Source organism: Sceloporus occidentalis, unplaced genomic scaffold (assembly GCF_023333645.1).
Source record: "Sceloporus occidentalis isolate IW3139 unplaced genomic scaffold, rSceOcc1.0.p SCAF_45, whole genome shotgun sequence".
Taxonomy (NCBI): domain Eukaryota; kingdom Metazoa; phylum Chordata; class Lepidosauria; order Squamata; family Phrynosomatidae; genus Sceloporus; species Sceloporus occidentalis.
The window spans coordinates 7,984,839-8,006,965 of NW_028317025.1; the positions used below are offsets into that span (position 1 = coordinate 7,984,839).

The window sequence follows — 22,127 nt, forward strand, 5'->3', positions numbered from 1 at the left end:
AACCTGCCCCAAAAATGCCTTATACCCCCTATATGCCACTGTGCCCCATGATATGCCTTTTAACCCTCTAAATGCCACTGTGCCCCATGATATGCCTTTTAACCCTATATGCCACTGTGCCCCATGATATGCCTTTTGACCCCCTATGTGCCACTCTGCCTCCAGAAATGCCTTATACCCCTATATGCTACTCTGGCATTTAGAGGGTTAAAAGGCATATTATGGGGAAGAGTGGCATATAGGGAGGTTTAATGCATTCATGAGGCAGAGTGGCTTATAGAGGGTTAAAAAGGCATTTCTGGAGGCAGAGTGGCATTAAGGGGGTTAAAAGGCATTTCACAGAGCACTCTGCCTCCAGAAATGCCTTATGCCCCCCCCATTTAACACTTCCCCCGCCCCCCCCAAACTTACCAGTGCTTCTGACTTCCCTTTCATGTAGCCGGGGCAGCGTGTAGATCCCACGCACTTACGCTGCAGCCGGAAGGAGGCGTGGCTAGCAGCGGGGGTTGTCTGCGTCCATCGCGCAGACCTTCCCCGACTGTCAGAGATCAGAGTTCCTCGCCCGGGTGCGCAGACAACCCCCGCTGCTAGCCACACCTCCTTCCTGCTGCAGCGGAAGTTGTCTATGTGAATCGCGTAGACATCTACACGCTGCCCCAGCTACACACCGGGGACTCAGAAGTACCGGTAAGTGGGGTGGGACAGGAGGATCCAGGTCCCCTGCAGCTGCGGGGGATCTGGATCTTCGTCGTCTCATAGTCAGACCTATTTGAGGTCCGATTATAAGACGAGGGGTATTTTTCGTCTTATAATCGAGCAAATACGGTACTTTGATTATGGAGCTGGAGAGGATCAGAGCAAAAGGAGGAGGTGGCACGATTCAAAGAAGTGGGTAGAGGGAGGGTCAGAGCAGAGAGATTACTAATATGCATGGTTATTTTGCATGGATCATCACAAAACAAAGAGGGAGAGGATGTTCAATTTCTAAGAAAGCAACACCTAAAGGAAAAAAAGCAAACTTGTTGACAAGCAATTTATTAAATCTTTCCACAGAAAAGATGTGATACATAAGTAGAACAAAACAATAAAAAAGAAAGGAAATTATGCTAAGTAGTCATCATACGTGGAGCAATGCTCATTGACATCAATTCTTGAAACAAAAGCTTACAGGCGTATGGCATGCGTACCAGGGAGATCTAGAAAAAAGAAAAAAAAGGTTCAAATGAGTATAGGGTAAAATGTACTATTTAGCCTAAAGGTTTCAATAAAACCTTGAAGTAATATAGCATATAGAAGTTAAGACAAAAAAAAAAGCCATTGAGGACACCTTATATATATATATATTTATGTGTATACTCCCCCCCCCATGATACTGTGCCATACTCACTTGTGTTTTATTTCTGCAGCCTCTGCATTCATATGTGTGTGTCCTAGTGTTAGCAATAGCCATTAACCCACAGAGATTGCAGACATGAACTTGATAAGGATCAGAGGCTTCAAATAATCGCTCTCTTAAAAACTGTGCCGCTCCATGAGCAATCTGGCAATCTCGCTCCATTTCACCAAAACGCAAGCCTCCGTCACTATGAAGAATATACATATAAAAAATTAAGTTCTGTTGTGTTTACTCCAAAAGATGGAAAAACCTTCATTCAACAGTAGTGACTTACCGAGATCTACCCTCCATTGGCTGTCTGTTCAAGATCTGAATAGGGCCTCTTGCCCTGGAGTGAATTTTATCATCTACCATGTGCTTTAATCTCTGGTAATAAGTAGGGCCAATAAAAATCTGCGATGTGATTTTGCGTCCTGTGAATCCATTGTACAGAACCTATATATAAAACAGTGTTTAAAATATGCAAGAGTCAGTTGTTTAGATGTTGTGCATGCTCTCTTTTCCCACCTTTATACATTATCTTTCTCTTATCAACCTATTGTTGATTGGCCCGCCTCAAACATGATCTTTGATGTAACTTCTCGGTCATACATATGTTGATGATCCAATTTAGAGCATATTGGTTTAAGCCCCAAATACTCATGACTAGGGTTCTGTTCCTCAGGATGAAGAACACACACTTGTGGTAAGTTTATAATGTTTGATGTCTGAATTGATTTAAAAACAGCAAAGCAATCATCCCATGGAAAGATGGCTTGGCAGTGACCTGTAAACTTTGTGGCATTGAAGCTAGAACAAAGATTTGGTGATGGCTGAAATTACATTTCATTGGACAGAACAAATGTGTGTTTACCTCATTTCCTCTAAGATGATACCCATAATCTGATAACAGATTAGAAATCTTCTGCACATTAACTGCATCATTAAAAGGTGTTGCATCACCTATTTCTCCCTTGTTTGCCGATACCTATAAAAAAAAAAAAAAAAAAAAAAAAATGCATTCAAATTGTACATGAAATACTCGAAACCCAAAGGCCCGACAAGATGTCAGGCACACTGAAGAGATGTTCGTTCTTTCTATAGATATAGAAGTTAGAGTCTTCCCATTTGTCCTGCTGCTCATTAATTTGTCAAACCAATACATCAATGATACAGAGTGCCCTCAACTTTTACATACGAGGGATGTTCCAAAAGTTTCCGCACTTTTATATATATTTTATATAAAAAAAGCGCGGAAACTTTTGGAACGTCCCTCGTGTATATCCAATATAGAATTTGCTGGCAGGTAAGAACCATTTTGTATATCCAGTCTTTCCATTTTAAGTGCTTAATTTCTATATTAATCTATATAGAGGTTGTACTGAAGATGGAGTCTGCTATGCAGCATATTTTGTTTCTCTGCATTAAATGCATACAATGTCTAACTGGAAATCAGTTAAAACATGACCACACTGAATATAATGAACTTAAGCTTGGCTTACCTTCCCTTGGAGACATTCAATCAAATGTCCAATGGTCATACGAGAAGGGATGGCATGAGGGTTGATGATAATATCAGGAGTAATACCCTCACAGGTGAAAGGCATATCCTAAAGAGAATACGATTTTCATAATTATGGCAAATGTTTCAAATTAAAAAAAGTATATTTGAGGAGTTTTAATTGTATTTACTTTTGATTTAATGTACCTGAACTTTTATTTACAGCTTAGGGTCAATTGTTTGATTTTCATTAGGGAAAATTATAAATCAGATATTTTACTTTTACTATTGTGCAAAAAAAGTGTTTATATTGCATTTATAATACGTTAAATGAGTGGGCAAAATCTAGAATATGTCAGCCATTACATGGGAAGAAGATAAAGTTTGAGCCAACATCTGCATGTATGAAAAACCTTAATAAAATGAAACTTTGTTATAAAATTTCTTGATTTAGCCTGCCCTAGCCATTTCCAATGCATTCCAGAACCACTATGAAACAGCCAAAAACACTATCTATAAAATGTTAAAGGGTGATTTATACCAAAGTTAAATAAAACTAGATAGGTATTTATAGGACTGTATTTTGTGTCCCTGTGTTTAACCCTAATATTCTGGAAAAAAAAAAAGTCAGGCCCAATAAAACACAAACATATGCATTTATATATATATATATATATATACCTCCTGTCTGTACTGAATACCACAGGTACCCTTTTGTCCGTGTCGACTAGCAAACTTATCTCCAATCTGTGGGATTCTAACTGAACGTACCTAGGGAATAAAAATATATAAAAACATGTAATTCACAAAAATAAAATGTTGTACAAATCATAACCCATATTTGGATGACTAATAACTTAATATCGGTCATGTTAAGTGACAAACCCACCCTTATCTTGCAAAATTTGTATCCTTCTTGATTGAGAGTCACCATGACTTGATCGACAATGCCTGTTTCACTGGTGCGTAGAAAAGTGCTACAGTCTCTCTTTGTGTATCGACGGTTAACACTTTCGAGCTCGTCATCATTTTCGGGCAGTGTTACGGTTTTACCAATTATCACATCATCCCCAGACACACGGACACCAGGCGCTATCAAACCATCATCATCTAATTTATCGTAAATGGCATGTCTCATACCTGTGAGAGGAGATAATATAAAAGTTAAAAACATACACCTAAAATGTACAGGATCCAAAAGACTTTTCAATCTTTCCTGACATCATGGAAAATTCCTGCAGCTTGTCATCACTATAATTATCCTTTTTACCAGCATAGAGGCATATGAAAATACATACACATACATGAAAACCGACAGTACACCAAGTTACACTTTTATTTATCCATTTTATTGCACAAACTCTTCACATTCTGTATAGACACCTTAGGGTGGAGTCTGTAGAGGGCAGCACAAGACCCTTTACTAAGGCACGGTGGAAGCATTGAAGAAAATGTAGGTTTAGTACCATGCAATTTGGATTGAATATATATCATGTTGTGTTGCATGGTTTGTCCTAAAGCGTATGTTAAAGAATAGCTTTATTTGCCCTTAAAAATATATGCTTATAGGTTTCCCTAAGCTGTAAACTTGTAGATATACATACCCATACCATGCACAGTATTGTGCCTGTGTGGAGTAACACACGGTTTGCGATTTGGTTTCTTAAGAGTTGAAGGAACTTTCTTCAGAGTAAATACATTTTGCTCATTAAATATTACGTAAAAAGAACTGACCTTGGCATGTTTCACGGGTAGGTTTTTCAAAGACTTCTTCTTGATCAAATCCCTTCTTGGACTCTTGTTCTTTGTAAGAACGGTAGAACACAGACCTGTTTTAAGCAGACTATTTAGTTTTACTGGTAACAAAAATAGCAGCAATTGTGCATCCATATAGGTTTGAAACTAGTGTACGGTGTGACCAGGACATTGGAGACAAGAAGCTTTTGCAGCATTAATAATTGCATTCTGAATTTTTTAAAACGCTTAAACCATTTATCAAGGAAATTCCTACTAACCCAACCCACGTCTTTTAAGTTTACACAATGTTCTGTAAAATAGATTATGCAATTATAGAAGTTTAATGCTTTACGACGTGGGATGGTTTTATACAGTTTTTTAATCTTGACATGTACCACCACAGACAAACATTCTTGCCCTTTGCCTCTCTAGAACGAATAGCACTAACCTGCATGGTTTTCATCACAACATACAGGTACACTGACTGCTTCTTTTTCGAGGGGAGGGAAAACCAAAACAAAAACCCACAATGAATGCAAACCTGAAAAAGCCTCTGTCGACAGCAGAGCGGTTCATGATTACAGAATCCTCCTGGTTGTATCCGGTGTATGATGCAATAGCCACAATAGAGTTTATACCTGAAAAATAAACATTGAATGACTATAACTCATACAGGATTATGTATGCAATGTGCCGACAGGACCCTCATATATGCACTTGCTGCTTCCCCGCTACCTAGTGAGGACATCTCAGTGTCTAAGATATTCTAACCACCAATCAGCTTTAAGCAGCAAACCAGTGGCAGGAATTGTCAGATCAAGATTAACATGGCAAGCTGCAGGGCTGCAGTTTCTACTTTTTCTTCCCCAATAGGGCACTTAACGGTCCTTTCAAGCTCTTACAGAAAACATGCAAAAAGGAAGAATGATTTTCAATTATTATACCCCAGGGGTTTACAGAAATGACAAATTATGCAGAAACAATAACCAATGCACAGATGTACTTGTATCACAGGTAGCAAAAGGAAGCACATTTTTATAGCTTACCTGCTGGGAGCTCCCTGAATCTCAGGTACTCCATGGACCTTGTAGTGACAAGTGGTTTTTGTGGGTAATACAACACATGAGCTAGCGTGTCCATTCGAACATGAAAGTTTGTGATGTAAACACCCATGGCCTGCTTACCCATAGCAGACTGATATGTGTTTCTGGGAGACTAGAAAACAGAGAAATTGATATTGAGAGAAACTAAAGGATGAGATATATATATATATTAACACATTAACAACGTAAAAGGTTTACTTTTACCCTTCTTGGGACCACATGGAAAATTCTATTGGAAACAAAGTACAGAGGTAAGGTAGGCACTCACCTGATTGTGGTCAGGGAAGGGTATGATGGAAGCACAGACACCCAGAATCATAGAGGGGTGGATTTCACAATGTGTGTATGTTGAACAATATGCAACTCCCTTCTCTTGCAAATCATCAGGTGTCATGGCAAGCATGACTGTCTCCTCTTCCAGAGTATCAATATATTCGACGACACCACTTGCGACAAGGTCCTGCCAACTACATATGCCATGTCATTAATCAGGTTGCACTTTATGAGCATCTGCATGCTTCACCTATAGATGCAACTTTAAATTTAATTTGCTTAAAAAAAAACCCCAAAAAAACTCACCTGTAATTATTATATTCACGCTCTTTCAGCTGATCAATGTGTCTCCTCTTTAACAGCAATTTCTGTTTTTCCACAATTAATAAAGGTCTGCATATTCGACCAGCATCAGTATAGATCCTGATTTCACGTTCTCTAATGTCTCTAATCATAGATACCTAGAATTTGGAAATTAAGAAATGCACATTTTCCAAAATAGTCTGGTGTAGCCATTTTTTAAAGCCAGGAAATTAAATAACGTCTGTATCACAGTAATGGTATTAGGTAAGGGTTTACCTTAAAAACGATACAGTTATCTCTAAGTAGTCAGGCAGTAACGTGGTATGCAACACAATGCGTCGGACTTCCAAGATACAAAAACGAATGTATGTGGGGAAGGTTTTGCTGCTGAGAACCCCCCCCTAGTGGCACCGAAACAAGAAACTTCAAGCAAGTTCTCTTCTGATTTGTCAGTTAAATAAAGTCGTTAATAATAAATATAATTATACAGTTTAAAATAAAAAGCTCTCTTCGTGGGTGGAATGTGTGTTACCTCAGATACAATGATGTCCATTTGACGACGCAGTTTCCTTAGTGTATTCATCAACTGTTCTGGATCTTTGTGTATGCCAACCCAGCAGCCATTCACAAATATTTTAGTGGCACTTGAGTGGGGAAAAAAGAAATAAAAAAAAATTACTAAATGATCAGTGTAGACTTCACACACAAGCATTGGGACACCTAATCAGCATACTAAGATATTGTGGACAACGCTATGCTTTCAACTTTGTGGGAATAGTGGGGGAAGGTAATTTTCTATTACAGCACCACTGTGTCCTAGTGCACAAAGTAAGACATGGTTGCATGAGTTAGGTGTGGAAGACCTTGACTGGCCCGCAAAGAGCCCTCACCTCAACCCCATCAAGCACCTTTGGGATAAAATGGAACAGCAATTGAAAGCCAGGCCTTCTCATCCAACATCAGTGACGGACCTCACAAACACTCTACTGCAGGGGTATCCAACGTGCGGCCCTCCAGCTGCTGCAGGACTACATCTCCCATACTCCTCAGCCAGCCCCTTGGAGGGCCACATGTTGGACGCCCCTGCTCTACTGGAAGAATGGGCAAAAATTCCCACAGAAACATAACAAAATCTTGTGGAAAGCCTTTCCAGAAGAGTGAAAGCTGTTATAGCTGCAAATGGATCAACTACATATTAATGTCTTTGTATTTAGACTGCAAAGTCATTAAAGTCAAACCTATGTACAAAAGTAGTAAACATATGCAGAGTTAGGAATCCGTGTGACACATCTTACATATATTTGCTAGTCTTGGAAACCTTCCACATATGATCGATTATTTTTTTAACATAGCATTTAGTTCCCAACCTTATAACATTTTAAAAGATGTGTTCTTACACAGATGTGCAAGAACGTCCAGGAACGCCATTTGAGGAAAGGTATAAATATAAGAGAACAGAAGTTTTATATACATGCTCTTGTAATTCAGATAAACAGTTTTAATTTATCTTTATGGCATTCAAATACAAACCAAGATCAAAATAATACTACCAGCAAAGGTTGCATTACTCCATTTCTCTAAATAAATTATTATGAACAAAACTGCGTTATATTATTAACAGCTAATGTACATTTGTACTATAAACGTGTTTTAACCTTTTTATACATACTCTGCAATGGCTGCTGGTGAAATTTCTTCAAGGTTTTCCATACTCCACTCCTCCAAAAACTCCAATATTGGAGAGGGCTGAGACCCAACAGAAATGTAAGCCATTAATGCCAGATTCTTTACAAGACCTACTGCATGACCCTGCAAGAAAAAAAAAATAAAAAAAAAAAAATACTAACTTCTTCCGGACTATGGCAATTTACAAAGTAGGATACTACTCCACGGCAGAGGTTTTTCATTAGGAATTAATAAGTCATATTTTTTTAACTATTGATTAGAAACATACAAAGTGAAGGGAGATAAGAACCATTCGGCCCATCTAGTCTCTAAATACGTTTTAGTCCATGGGGTAATATTTGCCCCTCTAGCTTAATGCCTTGTCCTCTTGTTGTGGTAGCATTTCTCCTTTTCAATAAACTCTCTTCCTTTATAATGTTGATTCCCTTTAAGTATTCAAATGTTTCTATTATATCCCCCCGGCACGTCTTTCTTCCAGGCTATATAGGTCATTTAATGTTTCCTAGTACATTTTAACCTGTAATCCATGAACCATTTTAGTAACCCTTCTCTGAACTTCTGGCGATACGGCCTCCAAGGGTGGTCTCACCAGTGATCTGTACAGCGGCATGACCACTTCCCTCTTTCTACTGCTAATACCTCTCCTAATAGAACCAAGCATTCGGTTAGCATTTCCTGCTGCTCTATGGCATTGTCTACCTATATTTAAATCCTTTGAAATAATTACCACTAGATCCCTTCCCTCACACGTTGAGGTTAGGACATAGATATTCTATACTCTGGCCTTGGGTTTTTATTCCCTGGATGCATTGATTTGCATTTAACCACATTAAATGTCAGTTGCCACAGCTCTGACCATTTTTCCAGTTACCTAAATAATTTGCCATTTGGCTTATCCCCCCTGGAACATCAACACTGTTGCAAATTGTTGCATGTATGTATTTTTTGTTGACAACACCTTACCATCGAGACCTTCTGCAAAATCACTAATAAAAATAAAGAGAATGGTTCCAAGTACAGATCCCTGAGGTACCCCACTGGTAACAAGACCTTGCTCTGAATATACGCCATTGACTACAACCCTCGTTGTCTCTCACTGAGTCACTGACTAATCCATTCTACAATATTGGGATCTAAACTCAGAGTCTTCTCTGGGACAGTGTCAAAAGCCTTACTGTAATCTAGAAATGAAATGTCTACTGCACCACTTTGATCAATTAGTTTGGCATGATCTTCCTGAGGGAAACAAATGTTGATCTTGAAACTCATGTGAACTTAGATGTTCAACACTTCTATGCTTTAACGTAGTTTCCATGTATTTCCCCACTACAAGACATAAGAGGCACTGGCCTGTATTTGCCCGACTCCTCTCCACTGCCTTTCTTGTGAATAGGCACATTTGCTAATTTCCCATCTTCTGGGACTCCTTAATGATTTGTTAAATAAATCAGTTAACCATCTTGCTAGTACACCACCAAGGTCTTAATAACTTGGGTTGTATCACATCAGGCACCATCAACTTATTTGTCTTTAGCTCAGACAACTGAAGTAGTACCTCCACCTCAATAAATTCATATGTATCAAATGACTTTTTCCCCGAACTGAGGTCCCTATCATTCATTTTTTATCTATAAAAACTGAACAGAAATATTTGAGTCAGCTAGACCTTTATCTTCTTTTGTTTTTAATTGAACTACTCCTTGTTTTAGTAGAATTTTCTAATTTAACTTAAAAAAGGGTTTCTCTCCCTTTTCACTGACTGGGAAATTATTTCTTCTGTGTGTGCTTTGATCTATCTTCCTTACTTTGGATTTTTTTGTATTTACTAAATGCTAACTTCTTGTTTTTGGTTTTTTTACTATCCAAATCCTTTGCAGAGTACCACAGGGGTTTCTTTCATTTCTTGCTCTTACTGACCAGCCTTATACAATTTTCTGTTACCTTCAATAATCCAACTTTTAAATAACCCAATTTCTCCCGGCCTCAATTTAATTCTACAGTAATATCCGTTAACAAATCTCCCTTTGTGAACGCTAAATCTAATATGGCCTCCTTACAAGTTGGCTCCTCAACTACTTGTTTTATAGATAACCCCAGTAGTGAGTGAAGATCTGCACTCCGGGCACAACAAGCTACTTTGGTTTTCCAATTCACATCATAATGATAAAAGTTATCCATGATTACAACGTCCCCCTTTACTGTCATTTTAGCCATTTCCTCAATTAGTAGATTATCTAGCTCTTCTACTTATTCAGGCAGTCCATGAAGTCACACCTACACGCATGAGTTACTGTACGTTTACCAAATTGTTATGTAACCCAAACTGTACTCTGTTCTCTTCACCAACTTGTGTTAGATTTTATGTTATCCTTCACATATAGAGACACTCTTCCCCCTTTATTGCCCTCCCTGTCTTTTTTTTTTTATATATATATATAAAGGAGTACCCTGGTTTTACTATGTCCCAGTCATTTTTCTCATTATACCATGTCTCAGTAACATCCACTAAATCAACATTCTCAGTTGCCACTAATGTTAAAAGCCCATGGTTCTTATTCCCTAAACTGCAAACATTTGTAGAAATGACCTTAAACTTGTTATAACACATACCCTCTGTCCTTGTTTTGGGGGGCAAAATACATGCCTCTCCCCATTATCTGTACAAACCAAGCCCACATATCCATCCAACTGGTTACTAACTAAAACACCTTCCCCTTTCTATACCGTCTAGCCGGGTATTTAATATGTCCTCTCCCCTTCCCTGTCCTGTCCTAGTTGAAAATCTCCTCCAACAGGCTAGCCATCCTCTCCCCAAGCACATTGAACCTCATTCAGGTGCAAGAGCCCAGTGCTCTAAAACCCCAAAGCTCTCCTTCTTACACCAAGACTTCAGCAATGGATTTAGCTGCCTAATCTCCCGCTGTGTTTCTTTCTTAATCTTGCTCCCTAAAATTACCTTTTAGGTCTCTCCATCTTCCCATTACTAAGTCATTGGTGCTGACGTGCACCAACACAGTTGGATCCTCAATCGTCCCTCCCAACAATCTATTTGTTTTAATTATTTTTACTTTGTTACATGCATGAGATACGTAATATCTACATAATATAGATACTTCTATCTATATACTGTAGATATATTCAGTAAAAAAGGAAAAAAAAAAACACAATAGGGCAGCTACAAAAATTAGGACTGCGCTACGAATACCAGAACTATTGGAAGGTATGACAGACAAAACATGGCATCTTACTTCTGGTGTCTCAGCTGGACAGACCATTCCCCACAGAGTGTTATGCAGTTGTCTGGGTTTAGCAAGCTTTCCATCTCTCCCAATAGGAGAGTTTAATCTTCGCAAATGAGAAAGGGTGGAAGCAAACGTCAAGCGGTTTAAGACCTACAAATATAAAATGTTCCTTGTGTTAATATTTTGATGTATTAAGGTTACCAACTTAAATTACAAAAGGGTATCAAGTTTAGGATACATGCAAACATTATATAACTAAAAACATACTTGTGACACACCAGCTCTTGCTTGATGGGCTTTCTTTTGGTCACCCCAATTTCCAGTAGCTAGAGAATACTTCAAGCCATCTGAAATTATTCGTGTCTTAATAGCCAGTTCCAAATTAAAATCCTTTCCTCGGTCAATGAATTTCTGTGCATATATCCGGACCTCTTTGAGCAAATTTTTGAACATCCTATTAAGACAGTAACGGAAAGTTTAACAACATTTCCAATTGGCTCTCATCATTTTGGTACAAGTTTTGCCTTTCTTACCCCCTGAAGAGAAAAGCAAGCAATGGTCCAGCCAGATCCAGCCTTTTGTTACCATAGTGATCTCGGTCATCAAGTTCCCTCCTTCCCAAAGCCGCTAGAAGAAGTCTGTGTACCATGTACCTGTAAACAAACTTCTTGGTTAAAGCAGTAGAACATTTAATTTGAGGCACCTGCAATATCTTTGATAAATAACAGAGCACTGCTAGTATTTTTGAATAATACATTTGTTGCAATAAAACTACAAAAATGTTATGTAATGCTATAAAGCAAGTTATCCAGGACTCAAATCCATAATGTATTAGAAAAAAAAAAAAATCCATGACTTATATTTAGTTATAAACCTGGAAACAATAAGGATAAAAATAACATGCAAGTTATTCTTAAAAACCTGCTTAAGTGAGTACCATTACTACAATACCAGCATAGAAAGTCCTTAATGTCACTTCACTAGAAAGAGGAAAAAGTCTTACCCTAAAAAATATGCTTTTTTTGTTTCACAGAAGTCACTAACACCCACATGTGGAAGCATTTCCTTCTGCAAAACCTCTTTAGCATATTTAATTCTTTTTTCTTTAGTAACACCAGGTTTGGCACCTCTTGAGCCAATGAAATTTAAGGCTACATTCTGTTCCTGAATGACAAAAGCTTCATCAAGTGAAGGCTTCACCTATAGCAAGCATATAGGAAAAAATGCAAGTTTACATCATGGTTTATGTCAGTTTACCTCATGAATCGCTTCTTGTAGATCAACACCACAAACAAAACGGACTCATTGGTTGCAATGGTGATAAGTCTCTCTTCGTCACAAACACTCCTTACATCCTCAATATGCAAAACTAACCAGCTTCTTGATGTTCCAAAAACATTTACGTATTTTGTTTTCTTGCATTTACTTACCATTTCCATCATCTCAGGATCTTCAAAATCATAAATAATATGCTCCAATATGTCTCTATCAGATACAAAGCCCAAAGCACGGAACACAATAATGATAGGTACTTCCTGCTTGATATAAGGTAAAGTTGCAACAATGCGCTGGCCGATAGCACTTTTCTTGGCACCCTGATAAAGAATCCATTAGACTGTTATTTCAGAATTACAATTAACACCATCACACTCGTTGTCAAGGAAAAATACAAAAGAATAACTATGAAGCCCTATTAAACATATGCACATACCTGACCACCTCTAGCCAACATGCTAACCCAAATGGAACTTGTTGGTCTTGATGAGTTCTCCAAACAGGACCTACACTCTGCTGTGTAAGCATATTTTGAATCCTTCTTTGCAAACACATACACTGTGTTAGTAGCCATCTTTTCTTGAGCAATTAGAACCTAGATTTGGAAAAATAAAAAATAAATCAAGAATACAGAACACTTGTATCAGGTATTTTACAATTTCTATACCATTAGCCAAGTAGATGGCGACTAAATCATAGAAAATTAAATATATGTTCATATAGTATAAAGCACTTATTAGCTTAAGAATAGGATATCTGATGAAAATGGCAGATAAACACAATGTTATTTATGGTTAGGTTTCAGAACACACTTAAAAATGTAAAAATAATCTAAATCAATTTTCCTCTAGATTAGTTTATACCTTTTCTGATCCATTAATAATGAAGTAGCCTCCAGGATCAAGAGGACATTCATTTAACTCACAAAGGTCACGATCAGTTAGGCCATTTAACAAACAGTATGTTGATCGCAACATAATTGGAATTTTCCCAATGAATGTTTTTTGATGTTGAGTCTGAATTTGCTCTTCTCCTTCTTTCACCACCGTTTTTGTAATATCCACATACAAGGGGGCGGAATATCTACAGAAATACAGTGAAATAGATCAGATTACAAATATAAGTCTATTAGTGCGTGGTATACTGGCAATACAGGTAGATGTTAGCAATTTGTCTCAGAGTTAAGTATGGCAACACAATTAAAGCCATCCCTAAGTATCTCAAACGTCGACTTTTAGAGTGCTGAGATTCTATCTTTTCAAATTAACTGGCAAGTGGTATAATTCCTTGGAAATTCAACATCAAATATTTGTCCAACACAAACACAGAATACCATTATAACCAACATCTGCAAAGCAAAAAAAAAAAAAGACAAAAAGAAAATCACATGAAGATTATACATTACAGTAATTGCCATGCTAAGGTGGTCTAATTTAACTTACGTTAAATTTCTTAACCTTGCTTCATTTGGCATCATTGGTGAAGGCGCACCATCTCTTTCCCAATGGGTAGGCTTTGATAAATAAATTTGTTCAAACTTCAACAAATATCGGGGCTTGAAAAACACAGATAGGCTAGATTAATTCACATATATAACCCTATGACATAACATAAGTTAATTTGCTTCCGCCTCTTAAACTCACTGGCTCTTCCACTTCCCCCGATGTATGCTGAGCTTCAGCCTGCAAATCTATTGGAGGTGCATCTTCGACGATACGCTGCACTGACATCTGAATGAACTCATCAAAAGAATCAAGCTGCTGGCGTACCAAACCTTTCTCATCAAAATAAGAGCTGCAAGAAGGGGAAAAAACTTGACACGTTTGTGTGGTTTTAAAATAAAGCTATTGTGTTAATTGCTCAGAGCAAAATGACAAAGAGAATATTACAGGTGATGTTTTACCTAATGACAATCCAACAGGCCTCTTGCCAAAGATCTGGTGTGATTTCATCATCATCCTCATCATATTGCATATCTAACAAAACAAATTTCAAGAGTCATAAAAATGTAATATTTTACATTCACCAATACATTTTACAAGTGGCTTTTATTTATCAACTGAAGTTTAAGTTAGATGTTTATAAGTCACAAAGGCCTGCATCAGAAATAGTAGATCAATTGCTATATCTGTAATAATGGTTATGATGAGCCAACACAGAGGAGAGACAGCTGGTGGTTATACAGTGGTTTAGTAAATAGGCCTAAACATGGTATTAACAAAAGCAGAACCACCCAAATCTTAACATTGAAACGTTAAAAAAAAACAGCTTCCTGGCAGACATTCCAATTTGGTCAAAATAAGTGTACCTTTTATGAAGAAGAAATTAAACCTGATGCTGGTTACCTCATACAATGGGAATATACATAAGAACGTTGTAGTCAGCATTAAAAATACCAAAAATAGACTTAATGTTTAATAAGCTATTCAAGCTCTCTCGTATTTGCGATTACAACTACATCATTACATGGATTTATTCCATATAGAGGAGTGCAATTTTTGCTTGTTAGTGTAATGCGTTATTCTACCACACAAGCCCTGAATTTTTCTATAAAACAATATCTAGTAAAGCTAGTACAATTAACTAGCAACAAAAATCTAACCAAAAAACACACTGTTTTCCTTTCTTCCATTAAACCTGTCCAACCACGGCCCCTGCGGGTTAATTATTGTTAACTTTGTTATTACTGCTCCTCGTTGCGATACAATGAGGATTACCGAGAGTAAATTAAGTAGGACAACCACAGCTGAGTGGGAATAAAGCATAAACATTTTTTTGTGGTTGCTGCCGCAGTGCCGCGAAAACTACAACGAAAAGTGAACGAATTCCATTCTCTGAAACTCGTGCATTTGAAGAAAAGACTTACCTTCTTCTCCATCGTACATGCTGGCGGTAGAAAGACGCGGGTCCAAAAACGGAGTAAATCGCGCGGGCACAGATTAAATCACCACCAAATTGCGAGAAGGCCCGAGCTTTTGCGTGTTTTTTTTTCTTTTCTTTCTATCATAAAAAAAAAAATAAAAAAAAAATCAGACTTCCGCTTCAGGCGCGTGGATTTGACGCCAGCTTCCGGCTTCAAGCTGTTGACGTAATCGATAAAAAAAATTTCATTCGTTTACAGTAACTGAAACAAAAAGATTGCTTATGGTGTATGTGGATTATCCTTGCAATAATAATTAAGGTTCACAGTAATGCAGTCTTTATTACTTTTTATGGTAATAGATTTTTTTTGCCTACCCTGTTTACTATGGTGCAAGTTTGTTTTGTTTGTGACAAGAAGTACATTAGGGTTATACATGTGTTTCATTATTTTGTTTCGTGACAATGGCTGTTTTAACATTTTTGCAGTGCTTGTGTTTAGCTGTAATTTTCTTCTCTCTCATTTACTGAACCCACACAATTTATATATTGTTTTTTTGAGGACAAGAAGGGCTCTATTTTTTATTACGATTATTTTGAAAGCATAATCTAATTTATTATAAAAATATATATAAAATATTGTACTTTTTCTTACTTTTATTACAAAAGCTAATGGAAAAAACTACTTAACCCCTTAACCAGGCTGTTTTTAATTTTTTGTACTCTTCGTGACCAAGGCACTTTTGCGGCGCTCATGTTTAGCTGTAATTTTCTCTCCTAGTTAGTGTACCCATACAAGTTATATTTTTTTTCTGGGCAAGAAGGGCTTTCTTCAGAAACCATTTCTTTGGATCATATCTAATTTCCTATAAAAAAAAAAAAAATGAAAAATTGAAAAAAGCACTTTTTATCACTTTTATTTGGAAAACCTTTTACTCATCTGCAAAAGCTAATAAAAACATGCTAAATACATTATACTATGTGTCCTGAGTTTAGCCCCTTGACTGCTAACGACGGCATGGTGCCGTTGCTAGCAGTCCCATTCAGGTGCTAACGACGACACCATGCCGTTGCTAGCACTACCCAACCTTGATGGAGGTCTGTGAACATCCATCACTACCTACCCCGGCAATCTGCCCCTCACACTGAAGGGCATCACCGGGGCCACCCGATCCGCCCGGTGATGTCACGCGCAATGGCACGATGCCGTCACCGTGCAACTTTATTAACAATTGACAAATGTCAGTTAAAGAGGTATGGGGGCATGCTGCTTATATGGCATCTAAGCAGCTACAGACCCCCAACATATACCGTTGGAAAGGTAATCGCCTCACCTTTCCAAGGCTTGTAAAATAAAATAACAAATATTAAGTTAAAAATGTAAAAGAATGATTTGGGGGTCTCTAAAGGCAGATAAATAAAGATCAAAATTGCCTAGAGACCCCCAAATTAAATTATCTAAACATAAACTAGTTTAACTTTAAAAGAAAAAAAGGTTTAAGTATTCTAGCTAAATGATCACTGTGGTAGCCAATGTTACCACACTGATCATATAGCTATGAAAAGTCACATTCCCTTTTTAAAAATGGCCGATACTAAATTTTAATCCCATGACCACTTTGATCATGGGGTTAAATTTAGCCAATGGTAGAGGGAGGCAATTTTTCAAATTCTAATGAACTGCAAATAATATTAAAATCAGCCATTTAGCCTGTGTGGTAGGTGAGTAAACATCTCATCCCTGGAGCTCCTTGCATTTTTACTGCAAAACTGCTGTAAAAGTGATTTTTTTTTTTCTCCCTTTACCATAATTTCTCTGGGATTGTAAAGGGAAAGAATGGTGTGTGTTTCTGTGAGTGAATGTATGGAAAGTATGGTGTGTGCTTCTGCGTGTGAATGGAGATATGAAAGGCGTGTGAATGGTCAGTAATTAGGGTTGAAGCCTTGATGTGGAATTACTGCTCACGTAGGAAGTTAAATTATGGCACAAAAAGTACAAATTTGGAAAAACTACACCCCTTGGCGCATCAAATGAGGGGCTGCATGTGTTTCTAGTACAAACCTGGAGTGCTCAACACACAAATGAACATGTCGCTATGGTTAGAAAAAACATTTTCTAGCCAAAGCGACATATTCCATCATTGTGCACTCAACTTTTGTCGTAGAAATACATGTAGCCCCTCATTTGAAGCTCCAAGGGGTATAGTTTCTTGAAATTTGTACTTTATGTACCCTAATTTAACTTCCCAGATGTCTAGACCACTTTAACTTCAGATATGTGAAATCTTGTTAAAAAATCTTAAAACATTTAGGGGTGATGCCTTAGACAGCTGGGAAGTTAAATTATGGTACATAAAGTATACATTTTTAGAAACTACACCCCTTGGCGCATCAAATGAGGGGCTGCATGTATTAGTAGCACAAGACTGGAGTGCGCAAGACATAAATGAACTTGTCGCTTTTATTTATTTTTTTATAAGTGTGATATTCACTTATTTGTTGTGCATGTCAGATTTGTGATACAAATACAAATAAGACCTCATTTGCTGCAGCTGGGGGTGTAGTTTCTAAAAATATATAGTTTTGTTGGCATATTTTAACATCCCAGGCAGCTAGAGCTGTTTAATTGACGGCAGCCATGTATTAAATTTAAAGATATCTTTGGTGATAGTCTAGTAAATTGAACTTTTAGCAATAAAATATTAGAAAAACATAGTCTACTGTTCTCAATTTCTGTTTTAGACGGGCCTGCCTACTACAAATATTTAGCCGTTTGTTTTTTTTGTTTAAATCTGTTTATTGACAGTGGTATAAATGCAAAACAAAAGTAGAATAAAACACCGAGTCATATACATGTACATTTTTGTAATGTAATGGGATGGAGGAGGAGAGGAAGGGAGGGAGACAGAAAGAGAGAGGAGGAAAAAAAAGGAAAGGAAGAATCCAGGAAGCCAGAAAAGCCCGATTATAGGAGAATCAGCGGTAACGCTGTAGGCCCTGGGAAAGCCTCGAGCCAGGGACTCCAGATGGACTCAAAGTTACACATTTCGTCATGTAGTTTAGCTGTGATCTTCTCCATCGTAAGGACCGACCAGATGTTAGAGAGAATTTCGGGGCGAGTGGGAGGGGGGCCTTTCCGTTTCTTAGCTATAGCTTGTCTGACAGCAGCGCATATCCCGTAGACCAACTTCCGACCAGGGGTCGCCAAACGAGGAGACTGTATGTCCATGTTCAACAAAGCAACTTCGGGAGTGGCAGGTATGGCGACCTCCAAGGCCGCGGAAAGATCGCGGAAAAGCTCATCCCATAGAGGACGAATCAGCGGGCAAGACCACCAGGCGTGTAAGTAGGTGCCAATATCGCCACAGCCACGGAAGCAAATAGCGTCGCATCCAGAGTGAAGGTGGGAAAGGTGCACAGGGGTGAGGTACCAGCGTGCCACAACTTTATAAGAGCGTTCCTTAATGATCGTGTTGGTAGAGATACGATGGGTGTTGGACGCCGCCCTATCCCACGACAGCAACACAGGTTTTGATATTTGAGTTTAGAAAAATAAAATGACAAACTAGTTTTTATTGAGTCGGAAGTGAAAAAATACACTTTTTTCCCATTTTTGGCTTTATTTTGCAAACCTAATGAGACATACACATATAAAAATGGTATATTTGGAATCTGCTGGAAAAAACAATATATGGTTTGTATAGTTTATTCCCAAGAAATGTACTTCTAAACATGTTTAAACGTGAGATGCACCAAAATGCTGAAAACCAGCTTAGCACCCAGGTGGGAAATGGCTTAGCAGCCAAGGGGTTAGAAATACCAAATGTTTTTTGCTTTTTTTAAAAAAAAAAAAGCTTTAGAGCAATAAGTACAAGTAGCGTTTTGCTATTTAAAAACCATTTTTTGCCAAATCTGGTCATTCTGCTATTTGGGACATCTTTGAGGCATTTCAGCGACATCATTGAAGCTTAGGAGGCAAATGTTGATTTTCTTTTAAAATGGTCGTCTGCCGCTATACAGTGTATGGCGGACGTTGATGCCTCAGAGAGGGCCCTCACGGGGCCCCTAATGCCGATCTCTGTGTTGCTGAATGCTTCGACATCGAGGAATTACAGCAACACAGTTTAAGCCAGGCACATCATTGGTCATTAAGTGACTGTTTTTCCGCAACGTGTCTGGCATGTCACTGGCCGTTAAAAGGGGTTAATAGATTCTACTACCGTATTTGCTCGATTATAAGACAAGGTTTTTTCAGAGCAAATGCTCTGAAAAATACCCCTCGTGTTATATTCCAGGCCATCTTATAATCAGACATCAAATAGCGGTCTGACTACAAGACTAAGATCCAGATCCCCTGCAGCACTGCAGGGGCCCTAGATCCATCTCTCTGGCGGCCGGTGGATGTCTGTGCTATGCTGTTCTCAGGGTTTCTACTGGCGTGACATGACCTACCAGTTCTCGGTCATAGAAGTACCAGCCAGCAGCAGCGGAGGTGGTCTACGTGCATTGCACAGACCTCCGCCAGCTGCCCCCACTAGACACCAGGGAGTCTGAAGCACGGGGGACAAGTCTAGGGATGCCCTGGTAAGTTGGGGTATAATGAATTGTGCATGTCCCAAATGTCTCCCCCCCCCACCAACACGACAAACACATGCATGGGTGGCATCACTGTACTCAGGAAATATTGCTGAACGCATATGTGGGTGTTGTGTGACATTTACCAAATGTAAAGTCATACCTGAAGTAAAATATGTGTGAAAAAACATTACTACTACAAAGTTTGACAAAGGCTGGTAGTAGAATTAGTGCATGGAAAGAATTAAAATACTAGCATCCAAAACACAGAGGCGTCTGATTTTCAAACATATAAGGTTTGATGGGGTAAATTATTTGCGCAGCTTAAAAGATGTCCCAAATAGGGCATGGGGCAGCATTTGGAAAAAGTTTATTTCAATAGAAATATGCCACTTGGGGGGGCGTGGCTGGCCGGTCTTCAAGATGGACGCGTAGTCACTTCACTCCTCCGTGATGCCCTGTATTTCGCCCTAAAATCAGCGATTACCTCTACCCAAACTGCTCCTCCAGGCGGCTCAGAACCTCGGCATGCCAGGTAGTACACGAAAACCCGCAAAACGGAAAACGGTACCTGCGATTTTCCAACGAAAACCCTCCGCTCCTGATCTTCCCGCTCTTTCCCTCATGGAGCCTGAAGGCCCTACTGCTGCGGTGGCTGTGACACCATGCACGAAACGCGACGTTGACGAACTGAAGGACCTCGTCCTTTCCGTTAAACAAGACCTAGTGGATCACATCCACAACGAACTCCGGGAGTTGACGAGAGATGTTGCCGAAATTGGATCCAGGACAGACGTCCTTGAACGCACGCAAACTACCATGCAGGGGGACCAACGCCGGATGGAGTCCGACATGGCCACTCTGCAACAAGAGGTTATCTCTCTGCAAGATGCACAAGAGGACCTCGAGAATAGATCGAGGAGAGCCAATTTTCGCTTGCGGGGAATTCCGGAGACCCTGCAGGATATACCGGTCCTTCTGGACCAGGTTTTCTCTCAACTGCTTCCTCACGTTCCTGCTGGCGATGTCCCTGTGGACCGGGCCCATCGCCCTAAACCTAAACCGGGCGAACGACTGCGGGACGCCGTTGTCAAACTCAGGAACTTTTCCCATAAAGAGGACCTGATAAAAGCTGCAAGGACCACCACTCTACGGATTGATGATTGTGAGATCCAGGTCTATTTGGACATAGCTCCCAGAACCCTGCTCCGTGGGAAGGCCCTTAAACCTCTCACGGACCACCTTCGCTCTCACGGCGTACCCTACCGTTGGAGGTTCCCGTTTGCCCTCCAGGTCGTCCGGGGTGATGTGTCGCGCACTATCAAGTCGCTCTCCGATGCCGAGCCTCTTCTCCATGACTTAGGCCTGCCTGCTATCGCCGCGAGCCGAAGGAGGAACCGACAAGATCCGGGTCCCCCCCGGGCGGGTGAGTGGCTTAACATTCCCCCGGCACCGCTTCGGCGCAACTTCCAGGCTCCTGATGACGCCCGCGCAGCTGATTGATTTCTGCTGCGAGTTTTCCTGCTGCCTGCACGGCTCCTCCGCGTCCGGTCTCCGAGGCCTCCGTTGCGTACCTGCCATCCCGACAAACGGACGTGCCCACATCGACTTCCCGGGTGCCCGGTCCTTGGCGATGTCCTCCAGCCCCGGCTCCTCGTCGCCAGACGTCCCTCGGTGCTCTCGGATGCCTCGGCTCCCCGGACGCCTTCACGCCCCGGTTGCACGCTCTGACGCCTTCTGGCTGTCGGGTCTTCTTGTGCCGGGCCTCGTTCGCTCCGAGCCCTCGGACTTACCTCGCGGACGTTTTGTCTGGGGTCTCCCGTGCTACTGGAGTCAGCTAAGTTTGCCGTATTGACACTTATTTTATGTTTCACACACATGTTTAAGCCTTTGTTTTAGTTTTCAGCTATGGTTTATTTCTACACAATCGGCTGGTGCCGGCCCGGCCATGACACTTTCTTAGGTCCAATCCTCACTTTATTATGCTTATTTGTTTTACACACATTTATACTGGCCATTTTGCCATAATTTCGCCGTGCCGCCACTACTCCCCTTATCATCTGTTGATCAGAGGTATCGCCTCCTTCATTAGGGCTGGAGGTCCCACCTTGGGTAATTTGCCATGCCGGATCCCCCTCGAGACCATTGTTGGTCCCTTGATCTGACACCTGAGACTATGTCTCTGACGCCGAGTCAGT

General features: G+C 39.7%; 1 protein-coding gene across 1 annotated transcript; it reads right to left on the reverse strand.

Moving 5' to 3' along the window:
- Positions 1-1,106: 1,106 nt before the first annotated feature.
- LOC149289550 (DNA-directed RNA polymerase II subunit RPB2-like) lies at positions 1,107-15,380 on the reverse strand. Its single transcript, XM_089490489.1, has 25 exons — positions 15,362-15,380; positions 14,399-14,471; positions 14,139-14,289; positions 13,938-14,050; positions 13,359-13,578; positions 12,932-13,090; positions 12,651-12,815; positions 12,224-12,420; positions 11,754-11,873; positions 11,488-11,674; positions 11,227-11,370; positions 7,962-8,101; positions 6,825-6,936; positions 6,296-6,450; positions 5,985-6,183; positions 5,660-5,828; positions 5,155-5,251; positions 4,611-4,705; positions 3,766-4,016; positions 3,558-3,647; positions 2,878-2,985; positions 2,250-2,363; positions 1,671-1,831; positions 1,388-1,583; positions 1,107-1,196 (listed from the first exon to the last, which is right to left on the reverse strand). Exons 1-25 carry the CDS (start codon positions 15,378-15,380, stop codon positions 1,107-1,109), a joined length of 3,525 nt encoding a protein of 1,174 aa, XP_089346615.1.
- Between the last annotated feature and the right edge of the window lie 6,747 nt (positions 15,381-22,127).

Coding starts and splice junctions, on each gene's coding strand:
- LOC149289550 (XM_089490489.1), bottom strand. Junction 8,102..11,226: donor GTCCAGCTGAGACACCAGAA/GTAAGATGCCAT, acceptor TTTTTCTTGCAG/GGTCATGCAGTAGGTCTTGT. Junction 6,184..6,295: donor CGTGAATATAATAATTACAG/GTGAGTTTTTTT, acceptor TGGCATATGTAG/TTGGCAGGACCTTGTCGCAA.